The sequence below is a fragment of the Manacus vitellinus genome, unplaced genomic scaffold (genome assembly GCF_001715985.3).
Source record: "Manacus vitellinus isolate BGI_N305 unplaced genomic scaffold, ASM171598v3 scaffold_3_pilon, whole genome shotgun sequence".
Taxonomy (NCBI): domain Eukaryota; kingdom Metazoa; phylum Chordata; class Aves; order Passeriformes; family Pipridae; genus Manacus; species Manacus vitellinus.
This window is the reverse complement of record NW_021940535.1, coordinates 12,812,162-12,838,772: the sequence shown is the minus strand read 5'-3', so window position 1 is coordinate 12,838,772 and position 26,611 is coordinate 12,812,162. Positions and strand designations below refer to the sequence as shown.

Genomic DNA, 26,611 nt, shown 5'->3' with positions numbered 1-26,611 from the left:
ACAATATGTTGAAGGATATGCACGTTCTGCTTCCTCTTGAGTCAAGTCTTCCTGGTTTGATTTTACAACTAATTCTTCTTTTCATGTTGTTGGCATACTTTCTTAAGCAGCACTCTTTTATCTCAAAAGGCTTGGAAAAACACACTGGAATCAGTATGTACAAAAGGTCTTCCCCACTGGTGTCTAGGCATATCTGAGAGAAAGTGCAGTTGATTGTGTTCAGCAGAGACAGCTAACCTGTCCCATTCACTGCAACTTTTTATGTAGTGGTGCCCTTTCTCTCACCTCACTAATAATCTTTCTCTCATGTAATATTCTATGCTGGATTGCCACATCTGTGTGCAGAGATCAGCTGACAGAGCAAAGAATTATTGGGAATGAGCCTTCAGGTATTCAGATCCTGGGTCTCCATTCTGCTAGTCTTCATGAAACTGAGGAGAGCCCAGTTAGCAATGGGAAATCATTTCCTCTCTCAAATGTGAATTTTGGTTGGTTTTGACCAGTGGGATCAGAAGTTAATAGTGGACACCAGTAGACCAAGGTGGGTGGTTAGCTTTACCTACTGAAGTGTTTGGTGTCTGGTCTAGGATAATAATTTGGGCCTTTAATCACTAATTGTAATTAGGGGTGGGAGGTAGATGCATGTGAAAAGTGTTCTGATATGCATCCCTTCTCAAACGCAAGGGAGTTCAGGCATCTCATCTTGGGATGTTTAGCCATTTGAAAGTTGTCAGGTGAATCCTGCACCAAGTGGTTCAATGGATCTAACATCCGAAGTGAATCAGGATCAAAAGTAGCTGCTATAATCTTGCAGAACAGGAACTGAGGAGGAACAGAGCCACTTGATGGTGAAGGTGGGAGGAGTATAAGCAGATAAGCACACTTCCCTAGTTGGAAGAGTCTTCCTCAGCAGATGAGGCTGATATCCTTCTTTGCAGAGATCAGGACTGCAGTGCCACTAAATGAATAAAACTTTCCAAAGTGGCCATGGCATCTCATCTTCTAAGTGTTCAGCTTGAGATGTCTGAAAGTAGCAAGTATGAAAGTTACAGATGGTAACTTCCTTAGCTCAGAAGACAAAAGCTTTTTAAATCCATGTAACTTGGAGGTTCAAAACTGCCAATCACCCTTAAAAATTAATTAGGAACTGGAAACTATGGTCTTGCCAGTGTCAATTCCTGCAGCACCCAAGTTTCCTATCCAAATTCGCTCCGTGAGTGAGAACTGATAGGATCACAGCACCAGCTGTCTCTGTTGTGGAAAGGAGGGCAGCATTGAGTGTGGATGACAGCTCCTGGATCCAGTTCCAACAGTGGTAAATATCCCTCTGGTTCCTAGCCTCTAGATGTGTTATACTTCAGTATATTTACTTCTCATATCATAAGGAATCTCCTTTCCCATCCTACTTTTATCAGCTGAAGTCCTGATGCTCACATTTAAGACAATAAGGAGTTAAGACTGATTTGTGTTATCTGGTAAGCTTATCTTGGCAAAAAAAAAGGTGGAGGGAGAGGGAACTTGAGAAGCAAAAATTAAATGTCAGCAGAACTGTGACAGACTTGCATTCCTGTTTTGCAACTTGCCATGGAGCTAGTAAAAAGCAAAATTATTGGCACAGTTACAGTGGAACAACCAACTGACCTTTCCTGGCTGAAAGTGTGTTTCTGGTTAACTATTTAGAGACCAAATAACTATCATGTGAATTTGCATTTTCAAAGGAAGGAATACAGAAACTTGAAAATTAACTTTGACAAACCTTCTACAAATCCTCCCAGCCGTTCAAGAAAAACTCAAAGACCCAGAGTACTTGACTGCTTTCCTTGGCTCTAGTTTGGTGCTGTGTTATTGTTAAGTAATCATACAACCATGAAATGGTTTGGGTTGGAAGGGACCTTAAAGATCAATTAGTTCCCACCCTGCTGCCATGGGCATGGATGCCACCCACTAGATCAGGTGGCTTAATGCCCAATCCAACCTGGCCTTGAACGCTTCCATGGGTGGGGCATCCACAATTTCTCTGGATGACCTGTTCCAGTACCTTCTGAATAAGTAATTTCTTCCTGACATGTAGTCAAAATCTCTCCTATTTTACTTTAAAAGCATTCCCCTTGTCCTATCAGTAGGACTTTTTTTCTTTTTACATTTTGTATTATTTGTGTTTTGTATGGATGTTACTCCTCCAGCTGTTTGCAATAACCAGTCTGGGCTGGCAGTATAGGTTGTGTTGTTTGTGCTCTGCTTGTGCTGATAGTTTGCCCTTTTAACTGGAGATGCTGTGTGGCAGCTGCCCTGGTGGCTCTTGGGGAGCCTCACAGCACTGTGAGATGGAGGAGGGAATGATGGCTGGATAAGGAAGGTGGGGTTAATGATGTGAGAAGCAGTTTACTCCCCAGGTCTGTAAATCAACCATATGGAAATTGCTGTGATTTTCTTTTTAGATTACTTGGGTTGGTGGGGTGGAGAGGTAGGGGAGCAGCTCCCTTCCTGAACTGGGACTTACTGTTAGTGGTTGAGAAACTCATCTGTGGGATGGAGGCTGATGTGATGACCTTGGCTAGCACTGCGGCAGGCCAGGCACAGGAGAGAGGGAGTCAGGCAGGCAAGACAAGCCTTACCTGGGAAGAGATGGCTGGGATGCTCTGAAGGGAAGAGAGACGTGGAAGTTGCTATGTGGGCAATTGGGAAGCCCAGAGCTGTGAAGAAATGGTAAGGAGATGAAATAAATGTAGGTGAGCTGTGCAAGAAGTGCCTGAAACCATGAAGCATGGAGGCTGTGGGTTGTACCTGATGGCCTATGAAGTTTTGTGTGTCCTTTTTTCCTTTTTGCTCCCTATGGGCCTGCTCTAGGCCTGAACCCCTTCTTCCCACAGACTTTTTCATTTTTTTATTACAAAACACATCATTAAATCTTGGGGAAGTCATGTCGATGTGACGTCAGTCCTCTTGAGAAATACGGAGTTCCCGTTGCTGTGATCCCAGGGGGTGTTCTCAGTATATTAATCTCGCTTTCCACATGGCTGCAGGGCCAAGCACCCATCTGAAGAGGAAATAAGCCAAGCAAGGGAATATGTAATTTTATTATTGAGGGTGAGGAGTCATTTCCTCGACTTCCACCAGGGAATCCACTGAGTTTCGTAAACTGTATTTCTAAAACAGGATGTACTTTGGGTTCAGTCAAGAAAATGTTTTGCCACACTCAGAATTTTGAGTGGGGGTTTTTTTGTGCTCTCTGATCATGGTTGCACAGTTGTGTTTGAACCCCCCTGAGTAGTGTGTAGGAGTTCCTACCTTGCATTCAGCTGCATGTGCCTCTGTGTTTCACTGCTGCCGGACGGAGCTTATGCTTAATGTGTTCTGTTTGCTCCACCTGAATGCTTAAAACCTGGAAATTGTATTTTAAGTCTTGAATTACGATTCTGTTGCATTTTTCTTCAGGCCAAAATAGCAACAAAACCTAAGAAGCAAGGAGCTTAGGTAGACTTACCCGGGTCAAAAAGCGAGGTTTTATCTGGCTGATTTACGTTATTTATTAAAGTTTAAGTATGACTCAGTATGACTTCTGTATTCTGGTTTTGTCATCTGGTTGAGCAGTGTGATATTCAAGCATCTCAAACTAGCTGTCCTTAAACTGCTGAGAAGATAACAGATGTTGTCTAGTCAGATTTGGAAAGTTCTGCCAAAGATCTGATCTGTGAAAGAAAGCTCCTTAATGTGTTTGTCTTCCCATCAACCCTACTAATGCAGGATAGTGGGTCAGTGTGACTGGAAGGTTTTTACCGTCTTAATCCTGGGCAGATGGAAATTTGCCCCACGTTTGGGAGCACTAACAACTGCTAGTTCACAGATGAACTGAAAAAAAAAACCTTACCTGATTCAAATTTAGTGCTTGGTTGCTTATAGTTCCTGCAGACTAGGTGGCATCTGTAGCAATATCATCTGTAAATACTGTGTTCTTGGATAGTAGGAACTAATTTTTAACCACTTGTTTGCTGAAATACCTGTAGTGTCCCTCCTTTAAAAATCAGATCTCTTGTGTCTCTCTGTGCTTTCTGTGCCTCAGTGAATGGGTCTAGTTATTTTGGGTTTGTATTTATACACCCTACATTTTTGTTTGATGTGAGGACTACTCTGTTGATGGATGATTAGTTTGTATAAGCTATTGATGCAAAAACTGTAACTGGTTTTCTCATCGTTACTGGTTGATGTGCCTTGGAGGTTTCCATTACGGAAATTTGTTAGCTGTGCACTGTAAATTAGAGGTTCTTCCTCTTCTTCTTTTGTTTGTAGAAATAGAAGAAAATACTGTTTTGTTTTGAAGAATTATTTGTTTTACTGTTTTGAAGAATTTATCTAGAAGAGAGGGAGAAAATGACTCTCTTGTGGTGTCTCTTTCTCCCACTTTCCCCAACCACCCCAAAGCCTATTTCATTTCTCAGCTATGAGATGGCAGTAGTACAAAGCCAGATAGCTGTTCAACCTCCTCTCCATTAATTGTCAAGAATCCAGTGACCTAATTATTTTTCCTACCTTCAAGAATGTTTTTTTTCTTGTTGTTTTTCTTCTGTTGTGAAATACTAAAAGTGTTGTGCAAGTAGGTCTCGAGTATTGGAATGCTGGGGTAGGTAGGTGTGGAAATACTCTCTGTTCTTTTGAGTAACAAGGAGAGGGCTAAGACAGGAAAACTTGGGGTTTTTTTATATATGTCAGCTGATTTAGGCAGAAAGCAGTGATACAGGTGATCTGGATACTGTGCTTAGCCACAGATGCAATGGCAGATGCTGGAAGTGGCGGGAAGGTATAAATAGCTCTCAAAGGGTGCTGGAATGTGAAAATAGAAGTGAATTCCTTTTTCCTCTACTGTTGTCTGAAGATTTGATTAACATCATATTGCATCCTCTTCAATTTGTTAAAACCCAAGAGGTTAGATAGTGCGTTCCTTTGTGTAGCTGTAACACTCGCATAGCTATTGCCAAAAGGCAAATGTACAGGAAAAAAATAATTTAAAGGAAAGACTGCCTTGCTTTGTTCTCTCTCACTATTTCCCCTCCCAATTTTTTCTGTTCACTAGTTAAGGCTATTTTAAGAGATTGTAAGCCACAGACAGGATAATCTGTTAAAAATAGGAGTTGGCATTTGAGCCTGGGTGACTTGAGGTCAGGGTGATATCCTATGTACCTGTTTTGTGGGTAATTGCTCAGGGGTGACTGCTGAAGGCAGTACAGGTCCTGCAACCTTGGGGAAGTTGTTCATCTAACTCGGTCTTTACTGTGTATAGTGGTCTAAATAGGTGGGAGTTTATTATGAAATGATAAATGCTCATGCTAGGGGCTGCTGCCAAGACAGATATGATATAGATGTTGGTTACTGCCTTCTAGATGTACTTCATTATGACTTCTAGTAAAACAGTATGAATTTATGAGCTCTTGTTTGTTCTTGCTGGAAAAGATTATCTGAAGAGCCTAATTCCTGTGCAGCATGTGTGGGAATGGCTCTGCATCGACAGTTTCTGTGAGAAATATCTTTCAGTTGCAGTAGAACTTGAAGTTCTACTATTAAATGAGAAATTTTGCTGCCAGAATGTGGAAGAAATGTCCATCTCTTTTAGATATGTCTGTGTCTGGTGGGTGGGTGGTTGTGTTTTTTTTTTTTTTTTTGCTGTAGTATGGTTTGGGTTGATTGGTGGGGTTTTCTGTTTTCATTTGGTAAAGGGTGCTAATGGTTTGTTCTCAAAGGAGAATTTTATTGCTGTGAAGTGGAATTGACATTTTCTCTATTCCTGCTGCTACCTAGACTTTTTCCTTCATGGAATGGATTTAGCACTTCATTTGTCCAGGGTACCACCTGCAACTGTTTCTTTTAAGTGAAGCAAGCCTGTGAGTCACATGTGCTATGGTGTCATATAATTCCATTAGGGAAAACTTTAAAGGGTCAATAGATAGTTATCTTCAACGTGTCCCTTAGGAAAATGACTGTCTTAAAAGTAGCTGTGAGCATGCAAAGATGTACAAGGTTACCCTGGGGCTTTCTTCCAGAGCATATCTCTGCTCTTGAGGATGGGCAATTGCTGGTGGGTGTGAGGCTTTCTGGGAACTGGGAAAACATGTCCAGAGCAGCCCATCAGCCAGGTGAAACTCCTACCCACATGCCTTGTCTTGGTTTCTGCCAGTATGCATATACAAGGTGTGCTTTCAGAGCCAGGCTGCCAATCCCTTGCCAACACTCTGGAAACTTCTGCTTAAAAACATTTGCTGCTTTGGTGGCAATTATGTGAGACAATGATTCAGTGTTTCTCCTGAATTTATCTGTTGCATCTGTATGTGCTGAATATTTATTATCTAGGATAATTAGCAAATCCACTAAGGCAGGCAGTGTACCTCTTGCAGGGTGCATTTGTGGGAGTTTGTTCCTTGCTTCTATATTTAATTCCAGCAAAGGAAGCTGATGCCAGGTGTAGATGAGTATGTAGAGCCTCTCTAAACCTAGAAACCAGCTATAAACCCTAGGCTCTCTGAGTCACTGCCTGAGCTCTCACGCTGCAGGTGCATATTGCCCGGAGGATTATCTTGATGTTTTTCTCTCTTAATAAGATCTTTTACCTTGGAGAGAAAAGCTTGGACATATTCTATGATCCCCTCTTCCAGAAGGCAGCAGCTTAATAATTTTGGCCACAAACAAGTGCACAGCTAACAAGCAGATGGCAGTGAGTGCCCAAGAAGGCTGTGCCTGGATGGTATTAGGCTGAATAAAATGTCATACTCTGGTGCCATAGACTTGTTAATCACTGTGAGTAACTCCAAGCAGACCAGCATCTCTCAACAACCGCATGAAAAACAAAGGAGGGGCAAAAGGCTTGGGGTAGTGTTTCCCATACAATCTCAGTGCCCAAATGAGCATCACCTCCCTGTTCCTGTAAGGCAAGGAGCTAGATCAATTAAAACCAGTGAGAAGACCAGTAAGTTTCAAATGACTGACTGCACAGTGGCAATGGTTGGCTCAGAGGTGATATTTTTGCCCTTGTTTTGCAAGATCCTAGTGTACAGCCTAGATGGGAGCCACCAGAGAACAGAGAAGGATTGGCAGCTGATTGTTCAGTCCAGTCCAAGATTTGCCTTAACAGCGTTTAGGGAAATTGTATGTTCAGATATTTATTTCCCGTTTCCTTCCATAGCTCCTAAAGAAGTGAGGTGGGATTCTGTCTTTGAGGAGTCTAACTGTCTGTATGCTGGTAACAAGTAGCTAATGCTGGATGTGCCCTGAACTCTTGGAACATGGCTTATGATCCTATCTTAAGGGAGTTACACATATCACCTAACTTTAGCATAGAGCTGGATGTCTCTTGAAATGTGCTTTGTAGGTCTACTCTTATTTCCTGGACCTTTTTATAGACTACAGGTTTACCAGGAAAGTAACACAGAACCAGGACTCAGGTCAGTTTTGTGACAATTAATTTGTTAGAAGAGGAGGGGTGGGTGCATGTACGGGGCCAAAAAGCCCAGCACAAGACTAAGACACCTAATCAAAAGCAGAGACTAAGGGACATATGGCTGTAGTGTTTCATAGGCAGCATGAAGGAAATGGTTTGTCCTTCATAAAAATCTAGCAAGGCTTGTTTTCACCTTTTCCTCCTCCTCCACCTTCTCCATCCGATTAAAAATCTTCAAATCTGCTTTTGAAAAAGCATATTTTAAGCCATGTACAATTGTAGAGCTTTACAATAAACAGCTTAAAGAATGAAGGGGTTTCAGACTCTTGAGAGACTGTATTTTCTGTCAGTAATGCAGTCATTGCAGTTTAATGTGTAGCTCACAAGGCTTCATAGGTCTGTCAAAATGAGGTCACTCCCAAGGCTTTGGATTTGCGAAGTTGTTTATAAAACTTTGTGCATGGCCTATAGCAAGAAGGGGTTTCTGGTGGTTTTTACTACTTCTCAGTTCTGTTTTGGCTCAGAATTTTTAGGCTGTTGGGAGAGAGGAAAGGAAGGTCATGGTCCTTAAGAAAAGCAAACAGAACCCCTACCCCCAATTACACCACTAGTCTGTTTATTCAGGAAAATATGACTGAGAACCTAGGAGAACATTCAGCGTCACTGCAAAGTTTTTGCAAAAATATTATTTGGACTTTGAGAAACTGTAAGAAAAAAGGACGGTATTTGATATAAATACTGGTTGTATAGGACCTCTGAGGTCATCTGAGCCCAACTTCCTGCTGAAAGCAGAACTGTGACATTGCTGGATTACATCAACCATGACTTTACCAAGTTGTGAAAACTTCCAGAGATGGATATTTGTAAACTCTCTGTGGGTCACACTGCCCTCCTGATAAGAAAGACATTTTTTAGTGTGCACCCTGAACTTTTAAGCTGCTGTCTGTGGCTGTTGCTCCATCCAATACTGCCGAAAAACATTCACTTGACTCTCTCTTCTTTACAGCTCCCCTTCAGATTTAGCTGGCAGCTAATTACATTGCTCCTTAGTCTCCTCCTTGGCAGACTAAATAAACCCACATCCCTCAGCACTCCTTGTGGGAGTCATTGTAGGCCTCTACCCTATCTTGACATCCATTTTGAACTGAGGGCTTGGATGTAGTATTCAGTATGCAACCTCACCACTACTCATTTGGGAGGAATGATAATTTCCCAGGATTGGCCAGCTATAGCCCTCTTAATGTAGCCTAGGGCATGGTTCACCTTCCTCCCAGCAAGACTGCACCTTTTCAGCTTTTTCAGCCTGATGCCTGTTGTAATGCACAGCTCCTCTTTGGCGGGGCTGACCATGGGATTATTCCACCCCAGGTGCAGGACTCCACAAGTCTGCTTGTTGAACCTTGTAAAGTTTGTCTTCAATCAGGCAGGTTGCACAAGGGCCATCTGGGTTGATGTTCTGCCATTTGCTTTTTCAACCATCTCCTCTGACTTAATGTCATTTGCAGATTTACCATGGATGCAGTTGTGCCGGTATCAAGATTGTTATTAGGATGTTTAGCATTATGGGCCCTTGGGCTGCCAACTGCATTGAAACAGCTTGAGGAAAACTGGAGCCAAAATAGCAGCACTCAATGGCTGGTCACTGTGAATGGTGCCTTCACCTTGTAGGCTTCTGAATTACTGAATCAACTGCAGTGGTGGATAAGACAGGTATACTGTGGTCAGTGAGTGGTGATCCTGCTGTCCTCATCCCTGCCAGAAGCTTGTGCAGGATACCCTGGTGCAGTCAGTGCGATCAGAGTGATCCCTGAAGACAGGCAGGGATCAGCAACTCTGGTGAGTGGTTGATGGAGTAAAGCTCCTGTTTTGAAATATGTTCCCTGTTATAATCTGCACAGCAAATTAATTGTGGGATGCTGATAAAAGAGTAAGAGAAGACCAGAATGGAAACATCTTGCTTCCTTCTGAAAAGTGTGACTGGAACACAGTTAATCATTATCTATTTGATAGTAAGCAAGTACACGTTTGCTGGTAGCAATTAAACTTTTGTTTTAAAGATTAGTGAGTGGGAGAGAGATTGGTTTCACGGTGACAAACAAGTGCCTTCTAGAGCAAAGGCCTTGGGCCTGCACGTGGTATGCTGGTGCCTTGTTCTGAGCAGCATCTCTGTGTTCCCTTCATGTTCCAGCTTACAGTGATTTCATAAACAGAGTAGTTGTTCATGCCTTTCATTGCCAGTAACACAGAGATGCTGAAATAAAGTGGATGTCAAGGCCTTGGCAGTGCACGATGAGTTAGGTTCACCTGGATAAATGAGAAGCCAGTTTTGTAAATACTTGAAAATAGCGGATCGTTACTGACTGCCATTTCTGATGGGAAATCTGCTGGTTAGGTTAGTGATGTCCTTTTCATGAATTTATCAACACTTGTGGTCTGGCCCTCTGGTGAGGGAGGCTGGCTGAGGGGAGAAGTTCTGTATAGGCTTGTCTCCACAAAATGTACCCTCTGCATCTGTTTTTGGCAACCTGGCTGGGCTGTCAGCTGCATGCAGGTGTATTCACGTGTCAGAGACTGAGCAGTGTCTCCCAGGGTGTATTACATGTCAGCTAACCTCAGAGGAATGCTATAGCTGTGTTGCACCATGTTTCAGTGTCAGTGATATTGTGCAGAAACAAAAACATCAGAGATTAGATGAAATGGAGTATATGTCATAGATTCAAGCTATATATGTTAGGGTGGGGAAAAATCCTCTATTAGGTCAGCTGGGCAAGGGCTCTGACTCTGAAGAGGGCTTGGGTCAATAAAAGCTGTATGAACCAATCAGAAAATTGTATTTCGTAATTAAAGAGTACAGGTTTTTTTCTGCTTTCAAAATGGACAAGCAGATGTCTGTATGCTGCTGCCAGTTCCAAGAGGACTACATTTGAAAAAGTGCCTGGGTTTGTTTTCTTCTGTTAGCTTACCATGGCCTAGCTTTTTTTGTTTTCATTCCTATCTGTAGTTAACAACATAATCCAGCTGTTGTTCGTGATTCCGTTCTGTGCAAGGCCCAGTGTAGGCTAAGCAGAGGAATGCCCTTGAGAGTGCAGCTTTTATACCCCAAAAGGGATTTGTTGGTATCAAGCACCTATGAGCAATACATTAATATCTTGCAATTATGAACCCTGTCAGTACCCCTTTAATTTTACATAACTTTTTGTTTTCTAAGTTGACATGTTTTATACTGCAGTGCTCCATTTGCTTCTGTGAGTGTTGCTCCTGTGTGTCATCTCAGTCTTTGGGAGCTGCCTGGGAAGTTCGGGGCAGTGCCTATTGGAGCCTGGGCTCCATAGCAGATGAAGTCTTGGCCATGAGGAGAAGTCTGAGTGGGCAGAGCAGGACTTCTGGATGTTCAGCTTGCTGTAAGGAAGGAATTGTTGTGGGAGATGTATTTGTAGCAGGTTGCTTGCAGAGTCCTGAGTTGCAAAGGAGGGATGAACAGAGCGGCAGAAGGAGCTGGTGTCTGTGTGGATGGCCTGTGACAGACACTGCTGTGACGGTGGGATTCTCCTTAGCTTAAATCTCTGTGGCTGTTTGTGTTTCTCAAGGAGTCCCACTTTATATTATAGAGGAAGGGTCTGCAGTGGTGAAGACATTCGGTTGAGCTTCCTGGCAGAAAGCACTGATCGTGAGCCACAATGAGCAGCGTCACTGTGGCAGTGGGAGCTGGGGCACAGGCCCCCAGTTCCTGAAGTGTCAAGACTTTCTTATTTCCAATGAGGGATTCCACTGGCCTAGCTCCTTCTAATTATTTTGAAAGAGATCCTCACTTTTATGTCGGGTAGACTTCATCAAGCGCATGTGTGACAGGCAGAAAGTTGACATCCTGCTTGCCTCCAACCTCCCTCAGAGCTTTTTCTCCTCATCCCTAGTACATTTTTCCTTATTCTCCCCCAGGGCCAAACCTCTCTCAAATCAAATACAAGTTTGTGATGAAAGAAAAATAGCCTAGTTTTCAGCCATTCATTTGAATTTTGAATTCTTATCTTTTGAGAGAAACAGCCACTGTCTAAAGTGACCGACTTCATATGCAACGTAAGGAGGTTGGATGGAGACATGAGCTCCTATTCTCTATGGTTTTAAAAGCACAGGAAGAACATGGCTACTCTCTCCTCCACCAGAGTGACCTGCAGGCTTGGGACCGAGAGCGTGAGAGCAACCTGTCGGTGATGGTGCAGAACAACTTGTACATGCTGGAGGGAGTTTTAAATGAAGCCTAATTATTGAGTAACTCTACTAAAAAAGTGTTTGGGTATCCACATTGGCAAAGCCACAAACCTCTTGATGTTTTTCTAATGATGAATGCATAATGCTTTACCCTAGAGTTTGGCCTTTTCTTTCTCTGGCTTTCAGTGAGTTGCTTAAAATAAAAGACTATAGATTGACTTCAGATAACTGTTGAAGCTAAATTGCTATTTGGACTGTGTTGCTTAAAAACAAAACAGTGTTTCCAAATTGCCACTGCAGAGTAGTATTCAACAAATGCAGCTGGGAGGGAGTATTTAAGCATGGTTTTGTTTCAGTTTTCCATTTGCCCACACCGTTACAGGACATGAAGCATAATGGATTATGAGCCCAGTATTATGGACCTGCCTGTTCACAGCTTCATCTCTCGATGTCCTACAGGTCCAGGTGCAAGTAGAAATGTAGCTGAATTGTAAATTTGACTTCTGGTTTTCTTATAATAAAGTCTGTTTTCCTGCTGTGCAGCCAATTGTGCTTTAGAGTCTTCATCAGAAGAGCTACTAGTACTGCAAGCTACCACTAAATGTTGTTTTTTCTGGAGATTTAATAACTCAGCTCCTAATGCTCTGCAGGATTTTTCCTAGCTTAGATGTCTTGATCCCTGACCCGAGTATCTGTGCCAACAGAAACTTTCAAGTGCTGATGCAGTTACGGTGAGAAAATTGTACTTCTGTGCTCGCATTGCCCCTGGGATCTGGTTTTACTAGAGTTTCGAAAGCAGTTACTTGCTGATGAGGTTCTCTCTGTGCTAGGAATGGGTCTCCAGTCTGTTTCCATGTGTTTGTAAGTTGTTTCTTGCACGGGCAGGCCTGCTCATGCAGCGAGGCAGCCATGGAGCTGAAGCTGCCTTCACAGCCTTCTTGCTGGAAGTCACTGGGACGTGGCTCCCTCTCATAGAGTCTTTCATGAAAATCAGTCCTACTCTTCCTCCAAACATTCTCAGTACTGTTCTGCAGTATTTAGTGCAGGCTCCTATTGGAGTCTTACATTTTATTTCACTAGTTAAAACCTATCTCAAGCTATTTTTTATGGGAAACTTTTGGCCTTTAGTTGTGTTTGATTCCTTTGCTAGCGTAGGTCAAACTTACTGGAAGTTAAAAAAAAAGTTTTGAATTTTTTTGGAAATTCAGTAGAGGTTATTTTGTGCATCCATTAACACTGACCCAAAGCTTTGTGCTGCTTTGGAATGTGAAGTTCTGCATGGAAATTAACACTTAAATGCCCTGGCTCTTCACCAAGGCTTTAGGCAGGGTGGTGTGGTGTAAGCTGCCTGAAAGCAGCAAAGGTTAGATGAATTTCTTCTCTGTGGAAACACCACGAACCACTTCAGAAGGAAATGCATCAGGGACCTTGGTTGGAAGGAAATTACTGCACTGATTGTGATGAATTTTGTTTCCCTTTCTAACTAGTAACTGAAGGACCTCTGACACATAACTTCTATTTTTTCATGGTCACTTCGGGGTGAGGTACCTCTCTGTGTGAGAGGGGGAAGGAAGTAAGAAGAGCTTGCTGCTATTTCAAGACGTAATGAGGGAAACTTAGTGTGTTTTATTTCCTTTTGAGACCTGTGTTTAAATTAGGAGTCTGTCTCCCCTGCCATGGGGCAGGGAGGGAAGGGTTTTTTCCATTACCTTTACAAATAACTGTGGCGTCTCAAGTGTGAAGGTGTTTGATGCAGCTGGTGTTGAGGAGGTGTAGCCAGCTGTTTGCTGGAGAAATGCACCATTGTTGTACTTATTTTGTATCAGGGATTTTTGGCTGCTTCCCAAGTGACCACTGTTTCTTCACACTAAAACTTTTTAGTTTATTCGTAACATTTTATCTTCCTCAGTTTAGTATTCTGTATATCAGACTTATTTTCTCAGTTTCATTCTCAGACTCCTTCTATGTATATCATGATATGTAAAGTTTTATTCATTATTTTGTCCTGTCAGTCATGTCTGGTCAAAGACATTTCTTATAGGTAATGAGATATAAATAAATGGAGTAGTCCTGCTTTATTTTTGAAAAGTCATTGAAGTGTCAATGAAAACTGTATTCATAGTGCTGGATGTTCAATTAATTTAATGTAAGGCTTACACTGGAAGGGAGGTGTTTTAGTACAAAATGGTTCAAAAGTACTTCTTTAAATAGAAATTTGTGAAATATATAGTGTAGAAAAATTCAGGTTAAGATTTTACTTTTCAGCTAAACAAGGTATTTGTGTGTCAACCTCAAAAGAGCCACAGAGCAGTAAAATTCTGATATAGCAAATGAACACAAAAGCTTCAGAAATTAAAAATTTCTGATTTAGGAAAACAATGTGAAATATGCATGTTTGAAGGCCTGAATGTTAAAATTGCTACTCATTCAATGATAACTAAGAGAGGATATCTCTATCTTTTGTTAAAAAAACACCCAACAAACAACCCAGACAACACCAGTAATTTTTTAATGACTATTCTTTGTCTATTTACTGTAAAGTCACCTGTTTTGAACACCTAAGACTTGTTTACACTTGGTACTCAAGTGTGACACTACTGAACTCTGCTATGATACTACTGAAACCTGCAGTATAACTGGCATTATTTCTGCTTTATTGGCTATCCCCTTTTGGGCTGAATAGGCCAGAGTTTGCTGCTGGCCCTGGAGGGCTGATGTTCAGCTGTGAAAAAGGGAGGTGGCAAGATGGGATGTGAGCATTTTACTTGACGACTGTTCAGAGTTGGATTTGGGTATAGTGAGAGCCTTGTTAAAACCTTCAGGAGAGATGAAGGTGGTCTGTACATGCAGTGTCACTGAGGATTTTTTTGATCTAGAACAGAAGAGATCACAGCTCACTGATTAGATGGCTTGTAAGCAGTGCTTGCTTTGCTGGGAAGGTTGAGGTATATTGTTCTGGGGGAGTCTTTCTCTCACAGCAAGAACCATATAGTTCACCAGAAGATTGTTCTCCCCTGCTTCCATGAAGACACTTGAAAGTGTTTCCTTCAAGCTCAAACTTTGTGTTACTTTGCTTAAAAGAAGCAGCAGTTTCCAAAGGACATAGCAGGGCCTTCATCCATGTTTTACATGTGCTGTAAATTCCCTTGATTACCTTTGTGTCTGTGTGCTGGGGACTTACTGCACCAGTTGTGTCCCAGCGATAGCAAAGTAGAAGAATGTCCAAGGAATTAGTGTCCACTGTCTCAGAAAACTTGTTTGTGCTTTATAGCAAGGTCATACTTCCAGAACATTTATTCAGTGTGATTAATGGTGCATCAGATAAAAATCCACCCTGACTAAACTCAGGGAGTGCCATTCTCAATGTACTCTTGACATGCTACAAGTTTGCTATTGCGTTTTCTTTTGTTTTCTTTCTCAGTGATTAAACCTACATCAGAAGGTATTTATCTCTCAGCCAGATGCTTATTTGTAGGCCATCAGCTGTGTGGGTTTTTGACCATAAACACTATGAGGCAGTTCTGGGCAAATTAGCTCTTTGTGTGGGAACTGCTGTCTTAGCAGTACTTACTCCAGTGAAAAATATGTGCCACTTCCAAGTAAAAGATTGGGAAACAGTGACGCTGGTGTGGTGCTTTTAAAGTCTTGGGTTTAGTGTCGTAGATCTTCTAAACGTGACTGTTTTAAAACTTTTTTTTTTATGTTATTTTTTATTTCTTTAGGCACAGCTGGAAGCTCAGAGGGCAACTCAGGACTTTCAGAGGGCCACTGAAGTGCTGCGTGCTGCAAAAGAGACCATTTCACTTGCTGAGCAGAGGCTCCTGGAAGATGACAAACGTCAGTTTGACTCTGCCTGGCAAGAGATGCTCAACCATGCTACTCAGAGGGTAATACAATTGCCCCAGCACCTATCTTTTCCATATTTTGTGTTCTCCTGTGGTGTATGAGGCTTAGTTTCTGTAAGAATAAATTTTTGTTTTGATTCAGATACACGACGTAGGAAATAAAGCTATGAAAAATTATGAAGCCTAAGGTTAAATGATCTGGGCCTTAGGCTTCTTCTGGGACAACTATATTTCTCTGTCTGGCTGTGCCAATAGCTAGTGGAGTAGCTCTGTACAGAAAAAAATAAATTACCATCTATATTATAGGGATAACAGATAAACTTCACACATATCTGCATTTGGAGTTGTGCCAGAATAATTGCACGGAGGTGGCTATTCCTGAATACATGTGTTATAGAGGCTCTTACTCTGGAAAAATAGGTACGTGTTCCAATTTTAGTATAATGGGTTTGTAGTATGGAATAAGTTGAACAAGGCACTTTGCTTCAGAAATGCGTGTTTGAATGTAGAATTACTTGAAAATGTGTGTTGCGTTTTAAGCTCGCTTTCTGCTTTATCCTGAATTAACTTTCAAATTTAGACAAGATCTTACCTCCTTTGTAAAGTCTTTTTAAACTTACAGAAGAGATGCATCATCTAACAAAGAAAGACGGTATTCTTTCTAGGAGCTGTCAAGAAGAATTTTCCTGTCTTTTGCTGTGTCTCTTTTTTCCTGTCTATTAAAAAAAAAAAAGGGCAGGAAGGTTTTTTTAACATGGAAGAACCAAAAATCAAAGTTAAAAATCTTTGTTCTGTCAGAATTTCCTTAATATGCTAGTGAAGCTGAACTTGCTATTCCAAATATGCTAGCATGCCATACAATGTTCATATTGTCTTGCAGTCCTCAATGCAGTAGCTCTGTTCTGTAGCAGAAGCGTCTGATTTATAAGAGAGCCTCTATTTCAGGGTGAATTGTAAAACCCAGCTGCCTGATGAGGAAACGGGGAACAGAAGGGATGTTGGCTGAGTGTAGGGGAGAGATGGAAAACCTGGTACATTTTAAAGAAAGAGAAAATGAACTCCAGGGTATTGTTTGTGTTATTGTCCCTGTTATCATTAGGTATTTGCAGATCAGGTAACCACTGTGTATTTCTGAGGGGAACCTCCCCTTTGCATTGTGTGTGTGCCAGGACACCAGCAGCTGTCATTTTCCCTAGTTGTTATCCCAGCTCAATAGGAGCAAAGTCCAGAAATGCATCCACAATTTTTGATTTATCAGAATTGATAGGTGAGAAAACTGGAAGCATCTAAGGAGTTGCTTAGACCTCCTTACTGCTAAACTGCTGAGTTCTGGTGGAGAGTGACAGCAGTCACATATTGACCACTTCTCTCTGGCTGGTATACTGCAAACTTGTGTTGGGGTGGGTGAGAAACACTAGCAATTTTGAGAGTTCAAACAGATTCTTCTTTTCATTGGCTATCTCAAGGGGATCTCTGTGTCCTTCTACAACCCTTAAGCTTTCCCTGATGGTCTCTGGTAGGTGTACACCTGAGATGAGCAAACCCAGTGATTTACAGCAGATGATCTCTGCTGACAGTGTTAGGAGTCATGCTGGTGGTGTTGATATGTATCATCACTGAATGCAGAATACCTGCTTGTTGGGGACTGATCCAAACCATGATGTCTCTGATTTGTTACAGCTGAACAGTAAATAGGAAACTTAGATTTACTTACTGCAGGTGTGAAGTATCCTAGGCACTGACTGGACTGCAGCTGAGGGCTCCTGGAATGGGAAACTTGTAACCCAGCAATTCCTGGTGCTTAAAATAGCCTGGGTAAGCTCAGTTCCCAGAAAACACCCACCTGCACCTTTCCTGGGTGTAGCAGATTTTGAGAGAGTTACATGGAAGTTTATCTCATGATTTTCATGAGACAGTACCTCCATAGTGGAGGTCTTGAGACTAGGGCCAGAGCCAAGGAGGGTGAGAATGCTGTTGGAAGTCCTGACTGAACAGACCCAGCATTAGTTTGTTTGGAGGGCTTGACTGAGTTTTATATCTTCTTTAAGAGGGGGTGAAAACTTCCTTGTCTTCAGTGCACGCAGTTAATGAAGTTCTTAGTGTTCAGTGAGGCAAAGAGAATAATTGGGATCTCAGGGAGCAGAAAATGTCATCATTCCCTACCAAGATGTGGGTGAAAACAGATTGGAGGATGAGATCTACTAGAACAAAAGTTCTTCTTGACTGCCACAGCGTTGCTGATAACTCAGATCATTAATTGTTAATTACATTACAAGTCACTAATGGAAAATGGTTCTGAGAGTGAAAGCTGAGGGTTAAGAAATAAAATTCTACTTATGCCTATAAAATCATTCTTGGAGAAAGCTTTTGCATTCTTGTTATTTGGATCTGCTAGCTTTTTTTGCATTTGTTTATAAATGGCAGTTGTACTGGGCAGAGAATAATTTTGCAGTGGGCCTTGTACAGCAAGAGCTCAAGTGCAGAAAAGCACCTCTGAGCCAAATGTTAAAAAGTGGCTACTAATTAATTTGTTTCTCTATTGACAGAAATGTCAGACAAGAGTAAAGGGTTTTTATTTACTGTTTTTGGGCAGAGGCAGCAGGCTTTTTTGAATTAATCTGAAATTTGGAACAAAACTCGAGCCCTGTAGCAGCTCGGTAGCTGACAAACACCACAAACAAAAAGCATAAAGAAAAAGGGTAAGCAAGAGAACAAACAAGAAACTGGTTTCTTATACAGCTGTATGTGGAAATGCTGCCAGGTTAGTTTTGCACATGACCCAGTGGATATGGACAAAGACTTGGGTTCCAGAGTACCAGACAGGAAATGCTGTTTCCAGACCCTCACTGGGAGGAAATAGAGATAAGGGTTACATGTTGTAATTGCTTTTTGGTGTCTTGATAGACTGAAAAGCTATTAACACTATTTTTAATGTAACTATCTAACAGAGTACTGTAAACAAGGCTTTTGTAGCCACTTATGCAGAAAATCATATCATTCAACTGATGCAAAATGGAAGAGTTATGGAAATTTTGTTTATCCTGGGTGAGGTGGGAGCACTGCATGTGGAAGGTCTTTCTATTCATGGAGCAGACAGAAACAGCATGAACAGGTACAGGGAGTACAGGCTGTCACTCAGAATTTTTTTACACCTTGTAGTTTGAGCTACATTTCCCAAGGAAGCTGGGTGCATAAATAGGAGCTGGATGCCTGCCTGCCTCTCTGTGAAGATGCAACTAATCCCTATAAATGTCTGTGCTTGAGCTATGTGTTGACAACAATGAAGCACTGGGCTGTGGTGCAATCCTGCAGATCAGGCAGCTGCTTTACCCACTTCTATTCCTAACATGATGTGTATTTTAGGGTAAAGTCCTGTGGGTTTTTTTCTAGATGTCCATTTTTCCACAGATCTGAGAAGTGTAATGACAGGCTGGAATTTAGCTCGTCAGTGTCATGTATCTGGAACCTGACTTTGTATCACAGAACTTGGTAAAAGTTCCATTATAATGAAAAGAGGTCTGATCAGTGTGTTGATGGTTTTTGGAGAACAAATCATGTGAGCAGAGGGGCAAGTTCATTTTAAAATAAATTCTCTGTTGATTGTAATAGAAATGTAGACAGTGTGATGAGCTTTTAAGCTACCTAGAGAAGAAAGCACTGTTCACTCTTAGCCATTGGCTTACTGAGTTTTTGGTGTGTCTTTAAAATTTGGAGATTGTGTTTTTGGGAAGTGGAGGTGCGTTGCCTGTCTGCTAGTACCTTGAATATAATGCTGCAATTTGGGGTGCAGAGAACAGGGCAATGAAAGGGCCAAAGGATGTTGAATTTTGGAGGGATGGAGGAGAAAGATCTTCACATTTATACTCCTGTTGAAAATAATTCATAAAGGTCTACAAAAGGATGCGTTACTTCTAGTTTGAGAGAAGCTGGAGCAAGAAGGAAGATCCTTCATAAATTTCAAGAGAAATTGCTAATTTCTATTTGCTGATGCAATCTGCAGTCTTAAAAAGGTTCTGCTTTTACAGTATTTCCTGAGATATGTTCAGTTCATAAAGTCTGGCAGGAAGAAGAAATGTTTTGGCTCTTGATCATGAGACATTTTAAGAAGGAAAGGATGAGGGGAGAGTAAAGAGGGAGGAGGCATGCTCCCTCTTGGATTAATTTGGCTTGTGCAGCTCCCTCTGATATTACACTGTGAAGTGCCATCTGTCAGTGTAAAATGTGTGGGTGCTTTCATGATGTAGAGAGGAGAGATACTTCCTGAAGCTAGAAAAACTTTGAGGAAAAAAAGGGTGAGAAGAAAGTCTATGAAAGAAGCAACAAAAATACTACATCCTTCCTGGTCCTAATCCCTCTGTCACTTTATCTGGGAAATGCAGGGATTCTATGCAATCTTTTGTATTGTTGATTCTCTCCTCCTGATTTACCCGTCTTAATTGTCTCTTTCCGCTTTTACAATCAATTTAATTTTTTTGAGAAAGAAACAGTTGTCCAGAGTAATCTTCTGGCTTAGATGGTCAGCTTTGCTGAACTCCATTGATAAAATTTTTCTTTTGCGTCTGCTGTTATTACTGAGATTCTGCCTGGAGTCCATTTTTTACTTCAGGTCATCGAGCTATTTTGGGTGGAAATAGCTTCACATATAGACTTAATCACGATAGTGATAGTCTACACTGACCTTTCTTTCCCAGGCAACTGGTTTGGAAATAAAGGGTTGGGAAACAGAGAAGAGGAATTGATCAATACCTGCATTGGGGGGTTTGACTTGTTTTGTTTTCCCATAGTTGTATCTTATAGCCTGTGCTACCTAGGAGAGTGAGTTCTGCCTGAAATAGGTGATCCAGTAGTTAGGGATAGGTGTGGGCTAAGAAATGTCCAGTGAATGCATGGGCATCCTAGAAGTTCATCTGCTCTGGATGTTTTCATGCAAGAGTGTGTCCCTTGCTCACCCCAAGGGTATGAATGGCAGGTACCATGTAAGGAGGAAAGATGTGCCTTGAGCAATCTTCATTTGAAGAAGTGTCATCCTCACTTTTATCCCTGCCTTTTTCTAAGTGATGCTCTTGCATCTGTGATGGCTTAGGAGCATCTACAAGGCAGGTTGGTGGTAGAAGTGACAGAAGCACTTTTATTAGACAAAACAGCTTATTTGGTATCTGTGATCAAAAGTTTGTGTACAAGTCCACATAACGCTGCTTTTTTTCCCTCCCCAAATGTATTAGGGCTGATAAAAAGTACTTCTTTCCCACACAAGCCTGTCTGTCTTTTTCTAAGCCCTTTTTAAGAGGTGAGGCATTTCCCTAGCTGGTCTTATATTGAACCTGCCAGATGTAGAGGTGGCAGCATTGTTTGCAGTTTGTCCACCTGCCCTGATGGAGAGCTCAGCCTTGGGTGTGCACCTTGAGCTACTGTCCCAGGGAAAGGGGATGGGGTGTCTCTGCAGACTTGTGGGCGTAATGTGAGTGTGATGACAGAATTGCCCATAGGAAAAAACAAGGATGTGTGGGGAGAGAGTTTTTCTTGTATCACTGGTTTCTCAAAAGGATGAAATATATAGCTTTTTTTTTCTCTTTTTTCCTGGAGGGGGTAATGAACGTGGGTATATAAGGCTGACAGCAAATGTCATATTTTGTCAGATATTTTGAGGTGATTACAGTCTATCATCCTCAAATCCCAGTTCTGCAGGATTCAGCATTTCTGTGATGTTTGATATGAAAGGTATGAAAAACCAACATGATACTGGACACCTGACCTGCTTTATGACCCTGATGTTGGTAGCACTTGTCATGTGATTTATCCCAGATATCAAGGTTTATTCTAATTTAGCCCCAAGAATGGATGTGAGGGATTGAAATGTAATTGAGCATTGGCAAATTCCAGTCACTGTTATTTTGTAGCTTCCAGCATTTTTAAATTGCAGTTTCCTTCCCACACTACAAAGGTGAACCACCTTCTGTGCAGTCTTTGGAGACTGCATTTTCATTTAAGATACTTCCATGCTAAAAGCAGCCTTGTCTGACATGTTTCACTAAGGAAAGTCATTGCAGCAGCCTGGCTTTCAAACAGTTGTTTGAGATAAGAGGCTGCAGCTTATTTTCAGCATGCAGGAGAGAGTCTGTTATGAACCTGATAATTTCTTTTCTCCCCTTTTTTTGAAAGTGGACACATATAAAATAGTTGAAGGGCATCGGAGTTGAGTTTATTATTTTATATCTGATCAAGAGATCCCTTGGAAATCTTTCTTTCTCATAGTTTAAAGTTCTGTAGCAACTTCTTTGTTTAATAGTAAGTGGTGTGTGTAGATAAGCAAAAAGTGGTAAGAGCTACTGGTTGATGCTGATGCAGTGCAGCTTTGGCAATTTCACACTTTTCATTTAGGCATCAGAAAGGACAACACGACAGTTTTCCTGAGAGGAAGGTCAAAGTTGACTATACATTTTCCCTGTTCAGTTCAGCCTGAGGGCCAGGAGGGCTAGCACACTTTCAAAAAAAACTAGGGCTTTGTGGGTGAGGTTATTTAAAATTAAGATACCTTGAATTTTCTTTCTCTCTGCATCTGAGAGCTCAGATACACAGTCTAGTGGTGGAAGCCATTTGGAAGAAATTGGCTAGAAGTTGTGGAGTAGTTGGTATCACAGCTGAAACGTTGCAAGAAAAGAAGATTGAAAAAATTGCCTGCTTTCCCATCATTGCCAGACCAACAGTGAGGTGTCACCACTTTTCTTACTTTTCTTACTTTAAACAAATCAGTCACCTCCCTGTCTGGATCTTGACTGCTAGTGCATTAAATAAAACACATTTTCTGACTTACACCTCTGACATCTCAAATTTGGACAATAAAAGTACCCTGCATAGAATTACTGGCAAAGCATGAGCATGGGACATCAACAATGCAGCTAATGGAGAGACATTCACTTTTCCTGTTGCTTTTGTAGACTCCTAATTGCTGCAAAATGCCATGGCAGTGGGCATGTTTGTGAAACTTTGAAGAAATGATGACTTGAAGAATTTGTTAGCTTGTGTGCAGGGCTGCAGCCTGACTGGCTGGGGAAGGTCCAGGCTGGCCGTGGAAAGCAGCTGACATGCTGGGCCTGGACTGCTGCACGTTAAGCATCTGCCTGTCCAGATAGAATCAGAGAATTGTTAAGGTTGGAAAAAACCTCTAAGATCATCAAGTCCAGCCATTAACCCAACACTGCCAAGTCCACCACTGAACCATGTCCCTAAGTGCCATGTCTGGGAGTCTTTTAAATACCTCCAGGGATCGTGACTCAACCACTTCCCTGGGCAGCCTGTTCCAATGCTTGACAGCCCTTTCAGTGAAGAAATTTTTCCTGATATCCAAACCAAACCTCCCCTGGTGCAACTTGAAGCCATTTCCTCTTTCCTGTAGCTTGTTGCTTGGGAGAAGAGGCTAATCCCCACCTTGCTACAACTTTCTTTCAGGTAGTTAGAGAGAGCAGTAAGATGCCCCCCTGAGCCTCCTTTCCTGATCTCCCACAGCTGCTTCTCATAAGACTTGTGCTCCAGACCCTTCACTAGCTTTGTTGCCCTTCACTGGACATACTCCAGCACCTCAATGTCTTGATACATTAGGATAGTGGTCTGGTCATCATGGTAGGTCTGCTGGTTTGCATGATAGGGGTGTCAGCTCAGGGCTCCAACCTCTGCATTTTCAATGTTGAAATTGTGATTTGAGGCTGGCCAGCTGTTTTAAGAGAACCATCTTGGACATGCTGTTTTCCAGTGTTTTAGGCTGTCTTCCCTCTGCTCAGCCCTTTCCAGAGGGATGGGACTGCAGCCAGGGGCTGAGCAACCTGCCAGCTCTCCCCTGGGAAGGCCAGGCTCCTGTGAGAGAAGCAAGAGGGAACAGAAATGTAACTGGGTGACTTCTGCTAGCACTACTCCACTCGTGAATATCTAACTTGGTTTAAAAAATGGATGATCTCAAAATTTGAGGCTCTTCTTAAACTTCCTGTAGGAGATATGTGAGAAGCTGCAACACCTCTGTCATAATAACACAGTGGTTGCAAATCTGACATATTGCTGCTCTTTTCACAAAAGATTTTTAAGAAGGTTCATTGAAAGTAATTTTTTTCTATACTCTCCCAACATGAGCTGATTGGAGAGATTATGAAGTTGCTGTTAATTAAAAGGATAAGAAATGTGTCTTGCCATTCAACCTGTTTCTTTCCCTCTTGAAGGTCATGGAGGCAGAACACACCAAAACAAGAAGTGAGTTGGTTCACAAGGAGACTGCAGCCAAATACAATGCTGCCATGGGAAGGATGAAACAACTGGAGAAGAAGCTGAAAAGAGCCATCAATAAATCAAAGTATGTTTTACATCTGGAGATGAATTTATTGGTGAAATCTGTTTGGGGGAAATACCGATTCTGTGGGGTTTTTTGAACTTATGAAAGGGTATTGCTCTTTGGGCTCCTGTCTGCACAGAGCAGCCTCACAGCACAATTGGTACTGGTATTTGTCTTTGCATTTGTTGTCCTTTTAAGTGTCTTTTGAAAAAACTGATTTGATAGTGTGGGATATGAAACCTTTCCTGGGTGGAATCTTGTTCTAGTGCACTGAATCCTTTGGTGGCACATGACTTGAGAAACAGGCCCATGGCATCCACACAGACGCTGTCTGCAGAGCATCACGGCTCTGTGGGTAGGTGTTTTGCAGCTTAGGATTGTTTGCAGTTTAGTTCTTATTTTTAGTTAGGAGAGCAACAAAGCAAGTGACAGAAGCCTGAAAGGTGTGAGACTGCACTGGTGTAGCATGCTGTACATCAGACTTGTTTACTTCCTGATGCTGCCGTGGCAAAGCCGTGTGAGAGCTGTTCCTGGGGAAGGAAACACACTTCAGAGGGCATAGCTAAGCAGCATAAGTGTCATTAGTAATTGTATCTGCATTTGATGTACATTTGCTCTGTTGCAGAGAAGTGAAACAGCTTTTTGCTCAGAACCTGTTTAAAATTTTGGCTCTGTTTACAACCAAATCTTAATCTTCTTTATATTTCACAGCCTTTTTTTTTTTTTTTTTTACATTTCCAGACTGTAGCTTGTCTAAACAATCTGCTTGCTGTATTTAGCTTTTAATCCCTCCATCTAAAAATGACTTTTTGGTGAAATCGGTCAACAAAAAAATCTATTTTGATTGGTGTTTGCTCAATCCCAGAGAGAATTAGCATTCTCAAGCAAGATTAAAGCATGTTTGCTGAAATGGGGTAGCGGCTTGACTTCCTAGAATGAGCTGCATGCTGTTTGTTTAGCGCTGCACAGGGACTGTGAAAACCATCATCAGATCGCTAAGTGACAGATTTCTCTGGATGAGAGCAATATCTGAGAAGTGCTTTGGCTGCTAGGAGTTCCTTCCTTACAATAAGATTTAAAATAAAAGCCCTGATTAAATTGTCAGTGGGGTCCTACATAGCTTTTTATAGCCACGATAGTGTGCAGTCTGATGCCCCAGCTGCCTCTTGTGTGATTTGCTTCTGAGTCTTCATTTCCTTGCTGAAACTACCCTCAGAGGGGTGTTGTCTTGTGTCATTCTCCTCAGGACAAGCTACTTTTCACTTGTGTGGAAGAATTCCAGCGTATGCCTTCATCTCACATTAGGGCTGACTGCAGTTTAAACCACCTATGTAGGGTGTTTTGGAGACCCTTTAATAAGGGGTGTACAGAAATGCCACTTCTAACCTAGTATTGAAGTGGAAGACGCCTGATGGCACAAACAGCCACGGATGTGTTTGAAGTCACGCTACATAGGGATGTTGGAAAGGTCAGTTGTCTCTCAGCATTGCAGTTTTCCTGTAAAGGAGAATTGAAACTGAACTGAAAACATCAGTGCTGTCAAGTGGCTACATAAACTGGGAAATGAGGCTCCTGAACTTGCAGCTGTTTGTATTTTAGGGTGTTGCTGGCTAGTAGCTGCTTTTCAGGAAGGATTTAGCAGCATCCTGCTCTGACCTTCTCCCTGGGTGGTTTGGGAGCGCTGGCTGTAATGCTTGGGTCTTTCAGGTGCATTTGTCCATTGTCTCTCACTGTAAACTTGTGGATAGACATGCTTGAATGAGTTGCTCTCTTTCAGGAAAAAGTTAATTGCATTTGCTCCCCACTTCAGTCTGGATTAAGATGCTTAAAGCATTACTGTTTTGAAAATAAGACTGGGACAGCCCAGAGAAAAGTAATTTAGATGATTTGCTGTGTAAAGTTGATGAGCAAAGGATTATTGGATAGTTTTGTTTTGGTTTTGCTTTTAATTTTGTTTCTGGGTGCTTACTTGCTTGTAAGCTATGAGTGTGCGTATGGCTGCACATTCTTAACAGTCCCCAGATCTTCTGGCTCAGTGCCTCTGAGCTGTAGGATAATGAACTTGCCTGTGTTAGCTGGTTTTTGGAAGTCACTTTCTGCTCCGGTGACTTGGGCAAAGTGCCTTGCACTCCTCCTGTCATCTACTTAAAAAGCACTTTGACTGTGCAATGCCCTGGGCTTGGACAACTCCTGATGCAGGACACTGATTGCATCAGTGAACGGTCCGCCCGCCCTGCTGAGTTACAGACAAGCTTTCAGCAGTTACGGGGCCGTGGATGTAAGGGGATGAAGTGACCCAAGGAGATGTGGGTCCCTACCCTTCCAGTGCACTGTTTTCTGCTGGCATCAGGTGCCTGGCTGTGTGTCAGCAATGAGTGAGCAAGAGTGCTTATGTATGAGCTTCTACATGTCAGCCTGTTGGCATCCTTCCTGTGACTTAGGTGGCATTTTTCTTATCTGTTATAAGTAAACGTGCCTGCTCATATGTGCACATATATCTATTTGTGTGTAAACGCACACACGCACACACATGCATATACATATTGATTTTTTTCACACCATGCAAAGACACCTGTGCTTGTGGCTGATAGAAAGGGGGCTTTTCCCCCAGGCTTGTGGAAGCTGATGGAAGGTTAGGACTGAAGCCTGGTTGTTCCCTCCCAATTGGTGCCAGGGTAAGGAAGGAAAAGGATCAGGTTATTTGAGGTGAATGGGTTTCTCTGTTTTCCCCGTACATGTTTCCCTGCAACACTGTTCTGTCAGTGTCTGTGGCTTCTCATTGCTTTGGGGTATGGCTGTAGGAGTCCTTTATCTGTTGGATCC

The 26,611-nt window shown here is 42.1% G+C and overlaps 1 protein-coding gene across 1 annotated transcript in view; it reads left to right on the top strand.

Annotated features, from left to right (window-relative positions):
* SH3BP5 (SH3 domain binding protein 5) overlaps nt 1-26,611 on the top strand; it is a 50,425-nt gene that overhangs the window by 15,116 nt on the left and 8,698 nt on the right. The window contains exons 3-4 of the mRNA XM_029961840.1: nt 15,352-15,516; nt 23,679-23,809. Coding sequence (XP_029817700.1) covers nt 15,493-15,516; nt 23,679-23,809 — 155 coding nt within the window. The 5' untranslated portion in view covers nt 15,352-15,492. The remainder of the gene's footprint in view (nt 1-15,351; nt 15,517-23,678; nt 23,810-26,611) is intronic.